This window comes from Aquarana catesbeiana, linkage group LG09, assembly GCF_042186555.1.
Source record: "Aquarana catesbeiana isolate 2022-GZ linkage group LG09, ASM4218655v1, whole genome shotgun sequence".
NCBI classification, from domain to species: domain Eukaryota; kingdom Metazoa; phylum Chordata; class Amphibia; order Anura; family Ranidae; genus Aquarana; species Aquarana catesbeiana.
Window position 1 is genome coordinate 47,575,502 of NC_133332.1, and position 20,261 is coordinate 47,595,762.

General features: G+C 40.3%; 1 protein-coding gene across 1 annotated transcript in view; it reads left to right on the forward strand.

Annotated features, from left to right (window-relative positions):
* The first annotated feature begins 1,231 nt into the window (after positions 1-1,231).
* Positions 1,232-20,261, forward strand: part of LOC141108905 (complement factor B-like) — a 179,825-nt gene continuing 160,795 nt past the window's right edge. Inside the window, 1 exon segment of the mRNA XM_073600874.1 lies at positions 1,232-1,319. Coding sequence (XP_073456975.1) covers positions 1,253-1,319 — 67 coding nt within the window. The 5' untranslated portion in view covers positions 1,232-1,252.

Sequence of the window (20,261 nt, forward strand, 5' to 3'; positions counted from 1 at the left end):
AATACACATAAATACTGCATTTCTATGGACATACAGGTGATTGAATTACATTACTCAGGAGTTATTCTTCTTGATTTATTCTGTGATATTTGGTGTTTTTTTGTGGGTGAGAGTAGAATATTACCCTCAAATTTTTGGGAATTACATTTTGATTTCTGATGTTGGTACACATATCACATTTTTTGGGCTCAAATTATGAATATTTGGAAATAATAAAAAGCACAAAAAATTGTGATTCATTTTAAATTTTCATCAGCAATGGTATTGTTTGTGGATTATAAAGACACCTGTGTGAGTTTGGGGTAAAGATTGTTGTGAGATGAAGAATAACAAGTGAAAGTGACAGAGAAAAATATATTTTACCAAAACATCAAAACATTCCACATTCTAGCATTCTTAAAATCAAAATATTTTAAGTAGAAGCAATAATGTTGCAAAGGAAAATTTATTTCACAGAAAGATACATTTCATCTCAACATTAAAAGGTTTTTTTTTTTGTGAAAGTTAGAATTGTTCCATTAGAATCAATGACTGAAACTTCATTTGGACTAAATTAGAGCAGATTTTAACTCCCAAAAAATGTTCTCTAATTAGCTCTCATTTTGGTATTTACTATAGCTCCAGGTAAAAAAGACACTTGAGTTAAAATGAGAGTTATATTCAGGTCTGAGCATGCTCAGTTGTGTTGGCACCTAGTTGATCAAAACGGGGAATTTTTCACTTTTCAGACTTTTAAAGATATTTCAGTGTAGAAATCACTTTTTCACACAGTTTAAAAGCAGATAATCTTTAAATAATATACCGCATGTTTCAGTACCATTTAGGCAATGATATCATGCTCTAAACATTATTTCCATGTGCAATTCTCTAGGTTTTAGCAGAGTAAGGGTTTGGGAGCTATTTAGTTTCAGGGAGCTATAGTAAATTTGATTTTGGGAGTATTTTCCCACCAGCGCTATAGTGAATACCGTTTTAGCGCGAATTAGCGCTATTAGCGCTAATTCGCGCTAAATTGCTGCGAATTAGCGCTAATTTGTGGCAATTTGCGCGGATTAGCGTCATAGCGCTATAGTAAATGACCCCCAATACCTCATTAAATCAGGTTTCAAATGCTGATTTATTTGATAACAAAAGATCTGGAAATATATTTTATTTTCATTTTGGTTTGCAACCTAAAAAAAATGTTCAGTTACCTTGTTCTGCTGATACTGTTTTTTCTGACCTAGGTAAGGTTGCTGAAGGTTCGAATGTGATGGCATTGCGTCCTGCGTTATCAGAAGCTCATAATGCATCCATCCCTGCTGCTATCCCCCTGAGTGGTGAGTCTGATAATATTTCTCAATTGAAAGCTATTTTTTCATCCTTCAAAGATTTAATTGATAAATTTGGTGGGAATGCTAATGTACTTGATAATACTGCTGCTTTAAATTCAGATGTAGCGCAAGTCTGGATCAATTCTTCTTCAGAGGGTGATTTAGGGATGCCTTTACAGTCTACTGCGACTGTTTGTGTTGAGTCTCCTGTCACCACTCGTTCTTCGGTTATTCCTGATACTTGCTTACATGAAGTGATGACGTGCGAATTGTCCCCTTTGGGTTTCCATTTGAGTAATGCTGTTAAGGAGAAGATTTGGTGTGGCGATTATATTGAGATTTTGACTCTGCTCTCTTTGCATAGAGATTTTAAGTTTGATAGGAAAGAAGGTGATAAATTTGAGGATGATAAACGTAAATCTCCCCCTCGATCGCAATTGGTTGCAAGCCTTTTGTTTTTATGCTGGTGTTTTGGGGAAAAAAAACCCAGACTTATGTTGTGGTTTATTCCAACATGTTGAAATAATTCTTGAGGCTTATAAAAATTTTCCAGGGCTATCATGGTTCGCATATGATGAGTCTTTTCGACAGAAGTTATCTGTGCATAGTTATCTGTGCATAGATCGATGAGGTGGGGAGTTAAAGATGTGGGCCTGTGGCTGAACCCTTTGATTCCACAGTGGCAATTTTCTAAACCTCAATTGTCTGCAACGAATACTTATCGTCGTGGTGTTTGTTTCCACTTTAATGATGGGCAATGTAAATGGCCCAACACATGCAAGTACAAACACGAATGTAATTTTTGTGCTGGTACTCATCCCGCGTCGCGCTGTTTTAAGAAGTCTTCTGCTACTGTGGCATCTGCTAAGGAGCCATTTCTTAAAAGCAACCACACCAGTGAAACTCAAAGATATGTTGCCATGGCTTCTTCGTTACCCAGATCGTTGGAAAGCTAAAATCTAACATGACGGTTTTTTATTTGGGTTTATGTTGCCTGCGTTTAGAGGTCCCGGTTGTGTTGTTTTTGAGAATTTGAAATCTATTGATATGCATTTGGATGTTCGTTCAAAATTGTTGAAAGAACTGGCTGAAGGCAGGATTGCTGGACCGTTTTCGACTGCTCCTTTTAAGAATTTTCGGGTGTCTCCTTTAGGAATTGTTCCTAAGAAGGAATTGAATTATTTTAGGCTTATACACCACTTGTCGTATCTGTATGGGCTTTCATTGAATGATGACATAGATCCTAGTTTTTGCTCCGTTCATTATGCATCTTTTGATGACGCATTGAATATCATTAGAGGAGTTGGTGGCTCAGCATTGTTGGCAAAGGCGGATGTAAAATCTGCGTTTCGCCTTCTACCCATACATCCTTCTGCGTTTAATTCTTTGGGTTTTCGATTTGATGGAAAATTTTATTTTGATGTCTCCCTATGGGGTGTTCTTTGTCGTGTCATTATTTTGAATTGTTTTCTTCTTTTATCGACTGGGTGATTCGTCAAAGAACTGGCTTGGATTCAGTTTTGCATTATCTTGACGATTTTTTGTTTGTGGGTAGGGCTGGGATTCATGATTGTTTATTTTTGTTCACTGAGTTTCGTATTCTTTGCAGGGAATTTGGTGTTCCTTTGGCTGAAGAAAAAATCTGTTTATCCAACGTTGTGTTTAGAGTTTTTGGGCATTCAAATTGATATGGTTGCCATGGAATTTCGGCTTCCCATTGACAAAGTCTTGCGCATTCAAGCATTGTTAGTTTTTGTTCTGTCTCGGAGGAAGGTTCACTTGAAATTCTTGCAATCATTGTTGGGTTTGCTTGCTTTTGCTTCCAGAATTATGCCTATGAGTAGAGTTTTTACTAAACATCTTTATAGGGCGATATCGGGTATTACTTCTCAGTCTCACTTTGTTCGTATTACATCTGCTGTGATGGCAGACCTCAGGGTATGGCTTGATTTTTTACGTACGTTCAATGGTTGTTCTATGTGGCAGTTTCCATTTTTACCGGCATCTACTTTGCAATTTTATACTGACGCTGCGGGGTCATGTGGTTATGGAGCATTTTGGGATGGCCATTGGTCTGCTGATGTTTGGCCTGAGTCCTGGAAGTCTAAGGGTCTGACTAGTAATATTGTGTTATTAGAATTATTTCCCATTTTAGTAGCTCTTGATCTTTGGGGTTCTCAGTTGCTTAATAGGTGCATATTGATTCATTCTGATAACAAAGGGGTGGTTTATGCTATCAACTGTTTGTCTTCCAAATCATTGCCTGTTATATCTATTTTACGTGAAATTGTGTTTAAGTGTTTGACTTTTAATATTTGGTGAAGGCTCAATATATTTCTGGAGTTGAGAATGTTATCGCTGATTGTTTATCCCGTTCACAGATGCCGGAATTTCAGAGATTGGTACCAAATGCAGATCCTGTCAGTCTGGTTTGTCCTCCTCATTTGTGGTCGATGGTATGAATCCTGTTTTTTCATCTATTCGGAATTCCATACTGTACGGCATGGAATTTATGGCGTTCTTTTTTGACCTCCTCTCATTGCTCTTCTCATTGTTTTTCAGAGAAGTTAGTGCTGTCTTTTTTGAATTCTTTGATGGCGGCTTCTTATTCTTACTCTTACATAATTAAGACATTGGCTGGGGTATCCTTTTTTTTTAAATCGTTTGCATGGGGAGTCTTCCTGTATGCAATTTTTTCACAGTGAAATGTGCTTTGAAAGGATATTGAAAACACCATATGTGTGCTGATACCAGATTGCCGATCACATCTGATTTGTTATTTAGGATTGGTAATTCTACCTGATGTCTGTTTCTCGACTTTTGAAGCCTTCTTGTTTAAAGTGGCATTTTATTTATGTTTTTTCAGGGGCCTTTAGGATTTCTGAGTCGTTGCCGGCAAACTTTACGGTTGGCTTTGGTATTTTATTCCAGGATGTTTTATTTAACATCTGGTTCTCTTTCAATATTTTTGAGACACAGCAAAACTGATAAGTTGGGGAAGGGTTGTTGGATTACATTGCAATCTACTTCTGGTGATGTGTTTTGTATTGTTGAATTGGTTCGTCAGTATTTACTCTTACGTCCAGCTGGTTCTTCTTATTTGCTAGTCCATGCTGATGAGAAGCCTTTGACTGTGTATCAGTTCAAGGCGGTGTTTAAGAAATGTCTTTTTAAATTGAATTTAGGTCATCTGCATATCACTTCTCACTCTTTTCGTATTGGTGCAGCCACTGAAGCGGCTAAGTATTGTTTCAATGATGATATGCTTAAACATGTTGGTAGATGGAATTCGTTCCTATGTTCGACCCAATGTTTCTTTTAATTTCAGGTCACATTCATAATATCTGGATAGTCGGCCATTCCTTTGTTTTTCGGGCCAAGCATAGGGCTGATCGTAGGAACTATGACTCTAATCTCAATTTGGAATTTGACGCTTTTAAAATTCTTTGGTTTGGACGTAAAGGAATGCTATGGAGAATGTTTCGTTATTCTTTGTCTTCTTTGCATGAGAAGCGGCCGTTGCCTCGTGTTGTTATTATTTTGCATTTGTCTGGCAATGACATTGGTAAATGTAACACGTTGCAATTGCTTGCTCATATGAAATTAGATCTACAATGTTTACATGCTGTATTGCCTCAAACAATTCTAGTTTTTTCAGAAATAATTCCTCGTAAGGCTTGGCTTATTTCTTCTGAGTTTCATTACTTTGAAAAGATTTGCAAGCGTGTTAATAGAGCGATGGCCAAATTTATGCCTTCTGTAGCTGGATTCTCTTTCTGGCATATTGATTTAGAAGGGGGTTTGTCAGGCTTCTATAGGGAGGATAATGTCCATTTGTCTGACATCGCTCTGGACATTTTCAATCTTGATATGCAGACCTGTGTTGAATTGGCTGTCGCCCGTGGGGTGTGCCAGGCTCTTTATTTGCGCCTGGCGTGTGGGATGTTGTTTTTAAAAGTACTGTATTAGCTTGAGCTTGTATATAGCTGAGATATATATATATATATATATATATATATATCTATTAGTACTTCTATGTAAATGATTTGAAGTGGTTATTAATACATTGATTATTTTATAACTGTTATTATAAAATATATTATATATACCTATAATAAAGGGTCACGGCCTATTAAACCACAGGTGCTGCAGTAGTGTGTTTATTATATTACTTGTTCTGTCTATGATCCCATAAAAGTGAAAGGTGGGGCAGAATGTCCCCATCCCAACACTTATGGGATCATGGCAGACAATATAAATAACTTGATAGGTTAAAAAAAAATTGCTAATACTTAACTGATTGGTAGTTTTAAATCAACCAATCAAAAGTTGTCATACACAAGTCAAGGTAGGCTATATAAAGATAAAAAAGGCATCATTAACGGGCAGAGGAGAGAAGAAACCGTTATTATAACTTGCCCGCCCTACCCTCCCAATTTTTCTTTGTTGTGGCCCTGTTATGAGGTATTTTAAATCCCTCTCCTCGAGAGGGGATGTTTTGTCTGATATTTTGGATTGGTGTGTGTATTGTGATGTTGTTTTTTAAAAGTACTGTATTAGCTTGAGCTTGTATATAGCTGAGCTATATATATATATATATATATATATATACCTATTAGTACTTCTATGTAAATGATTTGAAGTGGTTATTAATACATTGATTATTAAAAGATTGATTATTTTATAACTGTTATTATAAAATATATTATATATATCTATAATAAAGGGTCACGGCCCATTAAACCACAGGTGCTGCAGTAGTGTGTTTATTATATTACTTGTTCTGTCTATGATCCCATAAACGGCGGGTGCCCTGACACTATAAAAAATAAACTAACTAACCAGCGTCACCCATAAGAGTTATACGGTGATCACTGGTGAAAGGGTTAACTAGGGGGCAATCAAGGGGTTAAAACCTTTATTAGGTAGTAGTGGGGGTCCCTGACGCTATAAAACGCTGACGGCGAACCTATATATTTACCTCCCTAACTAGCGTCACCAGTGACACTAATACAGTGATCAGAAAAATGATCGCTTAGTGACACTGGCGACGGGGGGTGATCAAGGGGTTAAAACTTTATTAAGGGGGGTTAGGGGGGTATCCTAGACCTAAAGGGGGCTAATACTAACTGCCCTACCACTTATAACTGTCACAAACTGACACCAATGCAGTAATCAGAAAAAAAAAAACTGCTTGGTGTCAGTGTGACAGGGGGGGTGATTGGGGGGTGATCGGGGGTGTAATGTATGCCTGGCATGTTCTACTGTGTGTGTGTTTTACACTCACTTGGATGTCTTCTCTCCTCGGTGCCGGAACGGAAAATACAGAGCCAAGGAGCGATGACATCACTTCCTCTGCCGCTGTTTACTATACAGAGGCAGAGGAAGATTCTCATTGGCTGGGAGCGATCGCGGGGGGCACGAATGGATGGCCTCTCCCTCACGTCTGATCACTCCTGGACAGAAGCTGACCGCCTCGGGCACGGGGGGGGGTCCGATCGGACCCCCCCGCCCGCAGGAGGCAGATCACATACAGGTACGTGATTCTGCCTGCCCGTGCCATTGTGCCAACGTATATCGTCGTGAGGCGGTCGGCAACTGGTTAAAAGCAGATTAGCTTTAAATAATATACCGCATATTTCAGTACCATTTAGGCAATTATATTATGCTCTAAACATTATTTCCATGTGCACTACTCCAGGTTTTAGCAGAGTAATGCCCCGTACACACGGTCGGATTTTCCGATGGAAAATGTCCGATCGGAGCGTGTTGTCGGAAATTCCGACCGTGTGTGGGCTCCATCGGACATTTTCCCTCGGATTTTCCGACACACAAAGTTGGAGAGCAGGAGATAAAATTTTCCGACAACAAAATCCGATCGCGTCAATTCCGACCGTGTGTGGCCTGTTCCAACGCACAAAGTGCCACGCATGCTCAGAAGAAATTCCGACACTAAACAGCTCGTTCTGGTAAACTTAGCGTTCGCAATGGATACAGCACTTTCGTCACGCTGCAATGTTAAAAATGGTTTAATACAGAGCAATCTCTTCTTCTTTATAATGTGACAAGAATATAGTAGTTTTGCTGCTCATATTCACACACACTTCTAACAAACTTATTTTGTTACTATTTATCGGGATTCCCTCAATATATTTTGATTTCTCACATCTGACAACATATTTTTGTTGTATATATATTTTTTTTTTTGGCTTTAATGTAGATACTTTTTTTGTGTTTGTATTTTTTTGAAGGGTGTTATTTTTTTGGGGGATTTTTATTTGTACTCCCAAAAGTGTTTGTGTGTGTTTTTTGTGACAAGTTCCCACAACACCATTGATATGTTGTTCTATTTAATCTGTAGGAGATTGTTTGGTGTTGTTGTCCCTTGTTAATTTCACATTTTATGTTAGAAATGTGCCTGAATCGTCACCAACAAACTGTCCTTTTTGGATGAAAACACACACAGGAGAGTATAATTTCCCCAAAAAAATTTTATTAAGGGGTCACAACTAAACAAAGAGGGAGGCAACGCTGGAGAAACTGCAGAAGTGGGTAAAGCCTTGGACCCCCAGGGCAGACATCAATTATTTAAAAGCAAAATTGGAGGCCTGAGGAGTCCTTATCTAAGGGAGGGCAGTCTGGTCCAGAAGTCCCAGAGTTCCGGAAAGCAGCAGATGACATCTATGTCCCCAGGCTGAGGTCATACAAGAGACTTCTGTCAGACCAGACTGAACCCAGGGTCATCACTCTCTTGTCTTCCTTCCACGCCTCCTTCCATGCGGTGGCTGTGGTGGTGGAGTTGTGGCAGCAGGAGGAGGAGGAGGATGGTCCAACTCAATGACGTCGGTCTTGGGTGTTAGTTCCCCACTCACCCCCTTACATAGGACTTTATACAGAAGGTCCTCACAGAGCTTGCGTTGACCCTCCTGCATGGCCTGCAGTTTTGTGGCAGCCATGCAGGCAAAGGCCTCTTCAGGAGTGGGTAAGGCTCGTAGGGACGCCGAAGCCTCCTGAATGAGCCTAAACGCAGAATCCTGCACGGGACTTGGAGTCGTCTTCCTGGCTCTTTTATATGGAAGGCGGAGGGGAGGAACCTGAGATTCAGTCAGGCTGCGACTTGTCCCAGGCTTCTCCTGGCTGACACTTAGCCCCACCTCCTCCTGGCTGCCACTAATCCTCGCCTCCTCCTGACTGCCACATTCCACAACCTCCTCCTGGCTGAGGTCTTCCTGTGTATTAAAAACCAACATAGTTTTAGTATTGTTTTCATCAATCACACATAATTTTCACCTCCTGACTGTTGCAAATTGAATGTTAACAAATATAACAGACTATCCTTCTGAGCCCAGCATTTTTCATTCTTGTCCCAAATTTGGGTGCCCACTACTGTCTATTGATATGTAAAACACTTTTTTCAATCAGCAATTAGTGATTAATAATAACATCTATAGTAAACATCATTTCTTTATTGCCCAGAAATCTGTAGAAGAATGCTATACCTGACTCCAGCTGGGCTCCTCCACTTCTTCCTGGCTGGAAGGCCCAGGTTGGACATCGGAAGCCTCAGCTGGGGTGGAAGGAAGTGTGGAAGGAAGAGTAGAGAGGTATTCCCTGACTTCAGTGTGGTCTGACAGAAATCGCAGTCTCTCATAGTACCACAGCCTGGGGACATAAACGTCATCTGCTGCAGCTCCGGACCTCTGGGAGTCCGTGACCTTCTTGCACTCCCTAAGATAAGTGCTCCTCAGGCCACCAATTTTGGCTTTTAAATAAGGGATGGTTGCTGTGGGGACCACCGGCGTCACCAACTCCAGCAGTTTCTCCAGCGCTGCCTGCCTCTTTTGTTTATGGTTGTAATGAGGATGTCTCACTTGCCACAGACAGGGCAGCTCCCTGTATTTGTCAATGAACAGGGGGAGGAAATTGTGGTCGTTGAACCCATCCATTTTCTCTGCAAGACACAACACAAAAGACAAACCCTAATGTCAGACCAAACTCCCCTAATCTTGTTACAATATAGGCTTCCATTTCGAAGCAGTATAGGCCCAAGTTTAGATCCTACCTTCGTTATCACGATCGGCGCCTCCGATGCTCCTTCCTCCGCTCACAGATCGTACGTAAGACGCACGCGTGTTATGCTTTATACACACTGCGCATGCGTGTAACTCCGCCCGCCCCTGACGTTCTTTCTAGTCTATTCCCCGCCTCTTTTCGTTCGGCGCAGTGGGGGAAGAGCACATGGCGGAGACACAGCAGGTGCGTGCTAATTGTAGAAACGATGAGGAGGAGGAGGAAAGGCCGGATCCGGACACATCCAGATCCAGAAGGAGATTTAAGGAGTCAAATATGTCCTTTGGGGAGATGTTGGAGATGGTGGACATCCTGAAGAAGGCCGACTATGATGGAAAGTATGGGCCTTACCCCAACCCCAATGTCAGAAAGGCCAAGATAATGGCGAAAGTGGTCAAAAGTCTGCACCGGAATTTCGGGGTACGACGATCGAAAGATCAGCTCAGGAAGCGGTGGTCGGACCTCAAATTACGAGAACATGAGCAGTACAGAAAGATCCGGAGAGTGCTGCAAAAAAGTAAGTAGTTGTGCTGTGTTCCTATTCTTTATGTTTATTACGTTCGTGCTGCTCCATGTGCTTTTAGGAACTGTTGTACAGTTTAAAATGGCAACTTTCAGGTTCATGGGCACATTATTCGTTCGTATCAAACATTTTTCTTTAGGACTATAAAATACCATTGTTTAGGCCATATGCATTTGGCCACCATTTTTACGCCCTATACTTGTCTTAAAAGAATTGGGTTGTGTAGATGGCTTTGTTACTAGAATGAAATGCAAACTAGATTGTGTGTAAGGAGAGGACACTGAGCAGCTGTTTTCACATCTGGACACTGGAGCATTAGTGTGGGACACAAGAACACCATTTTTATTAGGGGGCCACACAGGTGCTCCAGTGTATACTATAGGGGGGGCTACATCTGTGAAGCTTGTACCAAACAGGTAAAGTATTGCAGCTTGACAAAGGACACTGAAAATGCTACATTTTTGAACTCTGTTTCCTATTTCTAGTTCTGCCATCAAATATCTGTGTGCTAATTATACCATTTTGTTTTACATAGGGGAGAAAAGACTCGGAGGACACCCTTCATCCGAGGAGACCAGATCCCCCCCTCTGGAAGAAGGGGAAATCCCCCCAACACAATCTGAGCAGGAGGAAGAAGACGTGGTGGAACTAGTCACCACAACAGGTGAGTGTCTGCGACCACTGGCTCAGGTAAGAGATGGATGCCGTCATATTTTTGAGACCTAATTTTTTTTTGGGGTTCCTCTCTTTTTAGGTGATCGTGATGTTGTGGATCCAGATCTTTTCACATCCGAAAGTGCCCAGATCCTGATCGGGGAGATCATGGGGTGTAATTTACAATTGGAAAACATCAAGAAAAACATCAATGATGTTATTCCAAAAAATAAAAACATCATTGATGTTTTGGGGCGAGTTTAAAACCCCTCCAAATCACTTTCTTCTTTTGTGTGCTACAATGTGCAAAATGTTTTTGTGATTTTTCACAAAGCCAAATTTGGAGGATGCACACAGTGTGCCAACATGTGCTATCTGCCATCACGGGAGATCAATGGACGCATTTTGGGGGTGCAACCCCTTCCTCAATAATAAAGTAGCTGAGAGGAAGGGCTTGCTCCCCCAAAACACGTCCCTTGATCCCCCGTGATGGCAGGTCGCACATGTTGACATTGGTAAATTGGTGTGCATCTTCCAAATTTGGCTTTTCCTGGGGTGGCTTCATCCCATATGAACGCAATATCAAACACAGTTACTAAATACTCATGTCTGATATTGCCTTCAAGTTCTACCAAATGTGGCGTTTGTAAGTTCAAGATTTGTGTCTTTCTTGTTGGTTTTACACAGGCCTGTTTTCTCGTAAATGGACATTTCTATTTTTGATAATGCTACCCCAAAAATTGTTATACAACAAACATGTTGGTTTGTTTTAAAAGCCTTTGGTAAATGCACATGTGATTGTGCAGGTATAAAAAAGTTTGTTAAGCAAGAATGTGTGGATTATTGTCTCAACGCTACAACACTTTTGGGGTGATGTCATTGTTGTTTTCAGAGAAAATGGGGGTTATTTACTAAGGGCAAACCCTCTTGGCACTACAAGTGCAGTTTCAGTGCAGTTGCAACTGCACTTGTAGTGAAATGTGTTTTTGCATTTAGTAAATAACAGCCAACAGTGCTTTGTATAAGGTTACACAATCACGCCATTTTCTGGACTCAACACATTTCTGTCAGGGTCATCTAAAACAAACACAAGCAGTAAATGTCCACAAAGAATTTCTTTTTTTTTTTTTTAATAGAAAAAAGCTTCACATATTTGCTGGCATATTGATGGCCCCCCTACCCGCAAAGAACTCCAGGTAGCGTAACCGGACATCACGGGCACTCAGGGAGGGCAAGCCAGGATGGCTGCTTTCAAGCGCCGTCAGTGTTTCAGGTATCACTCCAGCCTCAGGCCCAACTGAGCCAGCATAGTTGGCCGAATGTTTCCTTAAAAAGTTATGGAGAATACAGCACGCCAGTATAATATGGTTCAGTTTATACTCCGCCATATGGATGGGTGTCATAAATAGGCGGAACCGGCTGGCCAGGATTCCAAATGTGTTCTCCACCACTCTTCGGGCTCTGGCCAGCCGGTAATTAAAAACCCTCTGTTCCGGGGTGAGGGTCCTTATCGGGAATGGCCGCATCAGGTGGTCCCCCAGCGCAAACGCTTCATCAGCAACGAACACGAATGGTAGTCCTTCCGCATTGTCCTCTGGAGCTGGCAAGTCCAAGCTGCCATTCTGGAGACGCCTGTAGAACTCCGTCTGGGCGATGACTCCACCATCGGACATCCGGCCATTCTTCCCCACGTCCACATACAGGAAGTCGTAAGTAGCCGACACCACCGCCAACATCACTATACTATTGAACCCCTTATAGTTGAAATAGTATGACCCCGAGTTGGGTGGTGGGACGATGTGGACGTGCTTCCCATCAATTGCCCCTCCGCAGTTAGGAAAGTCCCACCGCTCGGCAAAGTGGGAGGCCACAGTCTGCCATTCCTGTGGCGTGGAAGGAAACTGTTCAGGGAAAAAATAAAACATTACTATTTTTGCTCAGAAACATGGCAAGCAGATTAGGCACAAACATTATGGGTCAACCTCCAGATAGCATTTATTAAGGGGAATTTAACAATGCCAAAGTATAAGGTACACCTATCATATTCCCCCTGACCCCCTCTCATGGGCCATTTCTAACATTATAGGGGGTGTGTGGAAATCTTGGACAGGTAACCCTCTTCACTTCATTGCGAGATGAATGCCTAAATACAGGGTATTACTTGGAACAGCCCCTCCTTAGTTACACTATTGGCAGCCCACTGGACAGGTAAGAAGTGTCATAATACAAAGATATAAATACACACTGTACACATTTGAGCACATTTGGACATTCTGCTATTACCTAGCAAGATAATAATAGGATACAAAAACTTTAAACAGTACCATTTGAAAGTATACAGGCAGGCCCTTGCACTACATGCTTTGGGGAATTCATCCATAAATCTGAGCACTAAAGAGATGGGTATAGTGTGTATGGGTTTGGCAAAGTCAGCAGATAGATGATTTAGGATAGAGAATTGGGATCAGCTGACTTAGCAATTGGGGGAGGGAGGGTTACTAAAAATTATTTGGGGACACCACCAAAAAAAAGCCTCTGGCACTCTGCCAGAATTTAAAGCAAAAATAACATTTCAAAACATTTTAGGGGGTGTTTGGGGTAAAGCACTACTATGGAGCAGAAAAAATACATTGTTAAGTGACTACATGAGGTGAATATAGGCCAGGAGACACCATGCTGGGGAGGTTATTGAAGGGCAAATATGTATGAAGGACCTAAAATAATAATTACATTAAAATCCAGCATGCATGAGAACAAAGGGGACATTCACAGCATATTCCAATCATGGTAATTAGGGAATGAGGAAAGAAATACAATATATTAGCAAACATTCAATACAATAAAATGTGATATTAAAGGATAAAAATCTTACCTTCATATACTCCTTCTGCAGGACCTGTATGATGGCAGAACAGGTCTCTAGGATAATGATACCCAGAGCCTGGGGGGAGATGCCTGTTGAGAACTTTAAGTCCTGCAGACTTCTCCCTGTCGCCAAATACCACAGGGTAGCGACGAGCCTCTGCTCCGGAGTGATGGCTTGCCTCATGCAGGTATCCTGCCTGCTAATATAAGGGGTCAGCCAAGCCAACAGACGGTGAAACACGGGGTCCGTCATCCTGACAAAGTTCCTGAAATCATCAGGATTATTCTCACGGATCGCACGGAGCAAAGGCATATGAGAGAACTGGTCACGCTGAAGCAACCAATTCTTGGTCCATGAACTCCTCCCCACCCTGTTCATGGACTGGACTTGTGTCAAGGTCAGGACCCCAACACCAAGCCCCCGCACAGCACGAACTCTACGAGGAGTATGCATACGCAACATGGCAAAAAAACGGTCGGCTGCTCAGAACGAAGTAACAGAACGCACTGAAGAACAGCAAGGCCTGTGAAGAGCGAAAAACAGTAACGAACGAACAAGAATACAATGACTAATTAAAGTCACACGGAACTTGCTGCACGCACTGAAGAGCAGATACAAACCCACAAGCACAAACTGAACAGCAGAAAACGATCTGAAAGGCACGAGTCTGAAAAAGCGCGAATTGTTTCTCACCAAACTTTTACTAACACGAGATTAGCAAAAGGAGCCCAAAGGGTGCCGCGCTTGGTTCTGAACTGACCTTTTCTAGTCTCGTCGTACGTGGTGTACGTGACCGCGTGGTTGGCGATTGGAAATTCCGACAACTTTGTGCGACCGTGTGTAGACAAAACAAGTTTGAGCCAACATCCGTCTGAAAAAATCCTAGGATTTTGTTGTCGGAATGTCCGAACAAAGTCCAACCGTGTGTACGGGGCATAAGGGTTTGGGCGCTATTTGGTTTCAGGGAACTAGTAGTAGTAGTTTACTAATAGTAAATTTGATTTTGGGAGTATTTTCTCACCAACGCTATAGTGAATACCGTTTTTGCGCTAATTACCGCAGCTCTATAGTAAATGACCCCCTATCTGTCTGAGCACTGTGTGAAGGACTGAGTAGAACTTTGTGCACCTGACTGAAAATACCCTGTGACTGGCTGTCTGCACTAAATTGGGATCAGAACATGGGTTATACAGTTGGGAGGTCTACACTACATAAACTAAGTTCACGTTTTCTTTTGTAATTTTTCCTTTTTTTTAACCTGATAATCCTGCCATTAACACACTTCTTGTCCTAGGGTGATAACCGTACTGAGCAGCAATATCACCTTAGGAAAGAGAATGTGTTCACACCTGAGCGATTTTCTGCTTGAAGCTTGTAGCTCTAAAATGCTCAACATGCCAAATTCCATTCATTTCAGTGGCCCTTGTTCACGTCTGAGCATTCTTGACTGAAGCAAAACTCCCATCGCTCAAAAAAGTACATGAGCTTCTTTTTGGCATATTACAAGCGTTTTTGGCCCCGTAGACGTCAATAGAAATGCCTAAATTGAGCATTTTATGAGCGTTTTCTGCTCAAATAGCAGCTCTCTGCACCTTATTTCCTTTCCCTCTCCTCCCCATTGTGCTTTCCATTGGTTAAACAAAAATGCCCAAAGCTGTAATACACTTCTAAAATGCTTTAAAAATGCTTGTTAAAAGCTGCAGAATGCTTTAAAAAAATGCCCGAAAAATGCCATTAAATCGCTATGCTCAGGTGTGAATGGAGCCTTAGGGCTACCCCCTTCTTCGTAATAGTGGGAGGTATTTTGTAGTCCACAAGATTTCTGGCTGGATGAACAGTTTTTGTTTTTTTTTTTGCTCTTGCGAAAAGATATAATAAAACACTTTCAATGGTATATTTAACAGACCAGAAGGTATATACGCATTCGTTTGTATGCAGCTAGCTTGTTAGCTGTCTAAACATCGATTGTTCTTTGTTGCACTAAGGTACCATTTAGGTGCCCTGCCATATGAGCATGCCGCTTGCTACTATAACAGTCCATTAAAATTAAAAGCACTTCAATGCACCATGCTGTGGGTAAATCTAAAGACTAACCTTGCAATTCCAACCCCCCCCCCCCCCAACATGTCAAAGATTAAATGCTTGATTTGTCTATGGGGATGGGAATAAACAGTAAACACCTTAATTCTTGCTCCCCCATTAGCCAGAGCTTTCCCCATCTCTCCAGTACTCCCGGCATGTAAGATCACCCTTGGCCCTCTCACATAGAATACAGGACCAGTGGTCTTCTGGTCTGATGCAGGACCTATAGTCATGGTGTCACCTCCTAGGCATACCTGTTCTCATTTTTCATTTCTCAATCATTGCTATATACAGTATGTGGCAATAGTTGGGAGCTCGTATTGTTTACAGTTAGGGACCACACTTTGCAGTTGTGCCTTGACTGGGCAGTGTGGTGTTTTTTAATCTAAAATGTTACAACAATTTAAAGCTGAACTACAGGATAAGCAAATATTGTCCAAATACCAGAGTCATTCCAATTGAATCTTGGTGTGCTTTGTATATTTCCTCCAGACCTGTGCTGCAATCCAGTGTGAATTTTTCTAATATAAAAATAGCGCTGCACTACTGTCTAGATGTCTGGTGACTTATCATAAAAAGTGTAAACCTCCAATGTATAATGGATACTTAAAAAACATAACAGTGAAAAATATATGTAAACCAATATGTGCTCATACATAACACCATCAACTGTTCAGCTTGAACACAGTGTTATAATGTGTAAAATAGGTAAACAGTCTCTCTTTGGGACCCATGATTACATTAGTAGACATATGCAATTAGTTGCATTCCAAATTCATTCTATTAACAATAATAATAATAACTTAACTATTACTGGCTATTAAATTATAGGTATTGGAATTTCCTTTCAAATTTGGCTGTTAGTGAACGTAAGGAATACGAATTTATCCGAAGTTAGGAATGCCGTATCTAAACGTATAGAACTTAACAAATTAATAATGATAAATTACAATAATAATAAAAACGTTTTATTATTATTTGTTATTAATTTGTTCCATTCCATTTGTTTAGATGCGCCATTCGTTATTTTAGATAATTCGTAACTTCGCATAAATTCATATTTGTTACGTTCACTAACAGCCAAATTTGAAAGGAAATTCCAATACCTATAATTTATTAGTTAGTAATAGTTAAGTTATTATTAGTTAGTTATCATTTCAGATTTTAGAATTTTCGGGTTTTCAAATTTACGAATTTCCGATTTTTTTTTACTTTCAGATTTTTTTTTAATTTCCGTCTTTTTTCGAATTTATGATTTGCGATCATAACGAATGATCCGGCACTTATGGCACTGGTACATTCCTACAAGTGGTATAAGGACTGGCTTAGTAGAGGGGACTCTAGGTCTAACTTTACTAGGGGCAATTCTGTTTTTTAGATTAGGCACTCTACGGTAAGTCACACTTGGATGTGTGGGGATGATGGTTTTGAGGTTTGGATCCTGTTGTAGGATGTTCCAATGGTTGGCCAGTATTTTCTCCATCTTTTTAAATTGAAAATGAAAAGTGGTGGTGAATCAAACCGAATGATCTTCTGTTTCACGAGTCATTTTTGGGGGTTTCCCTTTGAGATAGTGTTTGAACACTTCTGATCTACTAAGGTCTCGGGGTATTGTTTGTCACTAAACTTCTTCTTTAAAAGAGCACTTTGATCTATATAATCGCTGTCTCTTGTGCAATTCTGTTGCAGTTGACAGAATTGTCCTTTAGGGATGTTTTCAATTCATTTAGCACAATGACAGCTTTTATGGTGTAAATAAGAATTACCAGCAGTTGGTTTGATATCATTTTTTGCAAAAATGGTAGTGGAATCCTCATCATTTGACAGAATTGTCCTTTAGGGATGTTTTCAATTCATTTAGCACAATGACAGCTTTTATGGTGTAAATAAGAATTACTAGCAGTTGGTTTGATATCATTTTTTGCAAAAATGGTAGTGGAATCCTCATCATGGCCTAGTTCCAAATCCAAAAAGGCCAGAGTATTCGGGTCAGTGACAAATGTAAGAGACAAGCCATACTGGTTGTCATTACAATAATTAAAAAATTGATAAATTGTATCAAGAGTACCATCCCAGATGACAATTATGTAATCTATATATCGCCCGAAAAAAACAATATTGGCCGAAAAAGGGTTTTCTCTGAGAATATGGTGATTCTCCCAGAAACCCATTGCTAGATTTGCATACGATGGGGCAAAATTAGCCCCCATCGCAGTACCCTGTAGTTGTAAATAGAAATCTCCATCAAAATTAAAATAGTTGTGCGTGAGACAAAAACGTGTTGCTTCTAAGATAAAAGCAGCCTGGCGGGAATTGATTAATGGGTCCTGAGCTAGAAAATGTTCCAAGGCCATTAGGCCGAAGGTGTGAGGAATGGACGTGTATAGGGAACTGACATCAAGTGAGAGCCATACATAAGTAGGCTCCCACTTGTATGAAGACAATAGTTCTAACAAATGTGTCCTATCTCTGATATAAGACTGTAGCTGATATACTATGGGCTGTAAGGACTGGTCAATGTACAGACTAAACCCTGTGGTCACACTGTCCATTGCGGCCACAATAGGTCTGCCTGGAGGGCATTCTAGATTTTTATGTACCTTCGGGAGGTGGTAAAAATAGGGTACCTGGTAAAAATCTTTACGGAGGAAAGATTTTTTTTCCATTTTATTTATAATACCATCTTGAAATGCTGTTGATACTATGAGATCAACTTCTTTAGCCAATTCAAGTGTGGGGTTTTCATGCAGGTGGTGCTGTCAGAGAGTAATAGTGAAGAGAATTGACCCCTAACTGGACTTTTAAGGCACTGGAATTCATATAAATAGAAAAATATAAATGTTTTATTGGTAACATACATATATCAAAGAATACAGGATAAAAATGGCGGAATGTTTAACAAACATGCATATGAATTGAAACAGTCACCACAGTGATTGATACTGCTGTCTTATGATTCGCCCAACGCGTTTCAGAGTTTTTTCATCTCCTTCTTTGGGGGTACGTGAGAGAATCAATCATGTGTCTATAATATATTAACAAACAGTTTAGATATATATACAAAAACCTAGAGAAATGGCAGTATACATTGTTCATGGAAATATGCGTGTGACATGTGTACTTACATGTTTACTGAAACTGTCATATGCAAAACATTCCACTTAGAATATCAAAAACAAGAAAGTGGAGCAGAAATATGTCCTGGATATGCCCGTCTATAATGCTTTGCCCTTAAGCGTAAGATTATTTGCTGAAAAGTGGTCTAAAGACCCGGAAGAGGATCAACACCCAATACTGCTGAATTCAAAGAGAGGCAGAGCCCTACGAATAAAAGCAGTAAGGATGTATGTGTAATTATTAAAGCTTATCCAAAAAATAATACATTTCCATGCTTCAGATATTGCATTCAGTATTGTACCTGATAATGGTTAGATTGGTGCTTATTTATTCACAGGTAAGTATAGCACACTCAAAAATAAGTGGCCGCTGAAAAATAGAATATAAAGAAAAGAGGGTATGTAAATGTAATGGCTGTTCAATTAATTGAAACTGCCTAAATGTCCAGGATAAGTCAATGAATATATCCGATCTTACAGCCAGTCATGACAATCAAACGCTTGATGGTTTAAAAAAGTAATAAAGCTAGTTGGATGTAAGATTTAGATGTATAGTATAAAGGCCCATTGTGGATTAACCACATAGAGTTACACCTAGTGAGCACAGATTCAAATGGAAAGTAGTAGTATATATATCTGTGTAAGTTTACAATATATATTGGGTCCACAGGGTGGCTTGGAGGGGATGGGACAAGATCCAAGACTAGGGATGAGCCGAACACCCCCGGTTCGGTTTGCACCAGAACCTGCGAACGGACCGAAAGTTCGCGCAAACTTTAGAACCCCATTAAAGTCTATGGGACTCGAACATTCGAAATTAAAAGTGCTAATTTTAAAGGCTAATTTGCAAGTTATTGTCCCCCAGGGGACATGTATCAATGCAAAAAATGATGCTTAACCCTTTCATGACTAAGCCTATTTTTGAAATTTGGTGTTTACAAGTTAAAATCCATATTTTTTGCTAGAAAATTACTTAGAACCCCCAAACATTATATATATTTTTTTAGCAAAGAATCTAGAGAATAAAATAACGATTGTTGCAATATTTTTTATCACACGGTATTTGTGCAGCGGTGTTTTAAACGCAAATTTTTGGAAAAGTGACACTTTCATGAATTTTAAAAAATCCAAACAGTAAAGTTACCCCAATTTTTTTGTATAATGTGAAAGATGATGTTACGCCGAGTAAATAGATACCAAACATGTCATGCTTTATAATTGCACGCACTCGTGGAATGGCGACGAACTACGGTACCTTTGAATTTCCATAGGCGACGCTTTAAAAAAATTTTACGGTTACCAGGTTTGAGCTACAGAGGAGGTCTAGGGCTAGAATTATTGCTCTCGCTCTGACGATCGTGGCGATACCTCACATGTGTGGTTTGAACACCGTTTACATATGCGGGCGCGACTTCCGTATGCGTTTTCTTCGCTGCGCGAGCTCGCGGGGACAGGGGCACTTTAAAAATTTTTTTTTTTTTTTTTTATTTAATTTATTTATTTTTGTACTTTATAAATTGTGTTTAAATTTTTTTTTTTTTTTTTTTTACTTTTATTGCTGTCACAAGCAATGTAAACATCCCTTGTGACAGTAATATGTGGTGACAGGTACTCTTTATGGAGGGATCGGGGGTCTA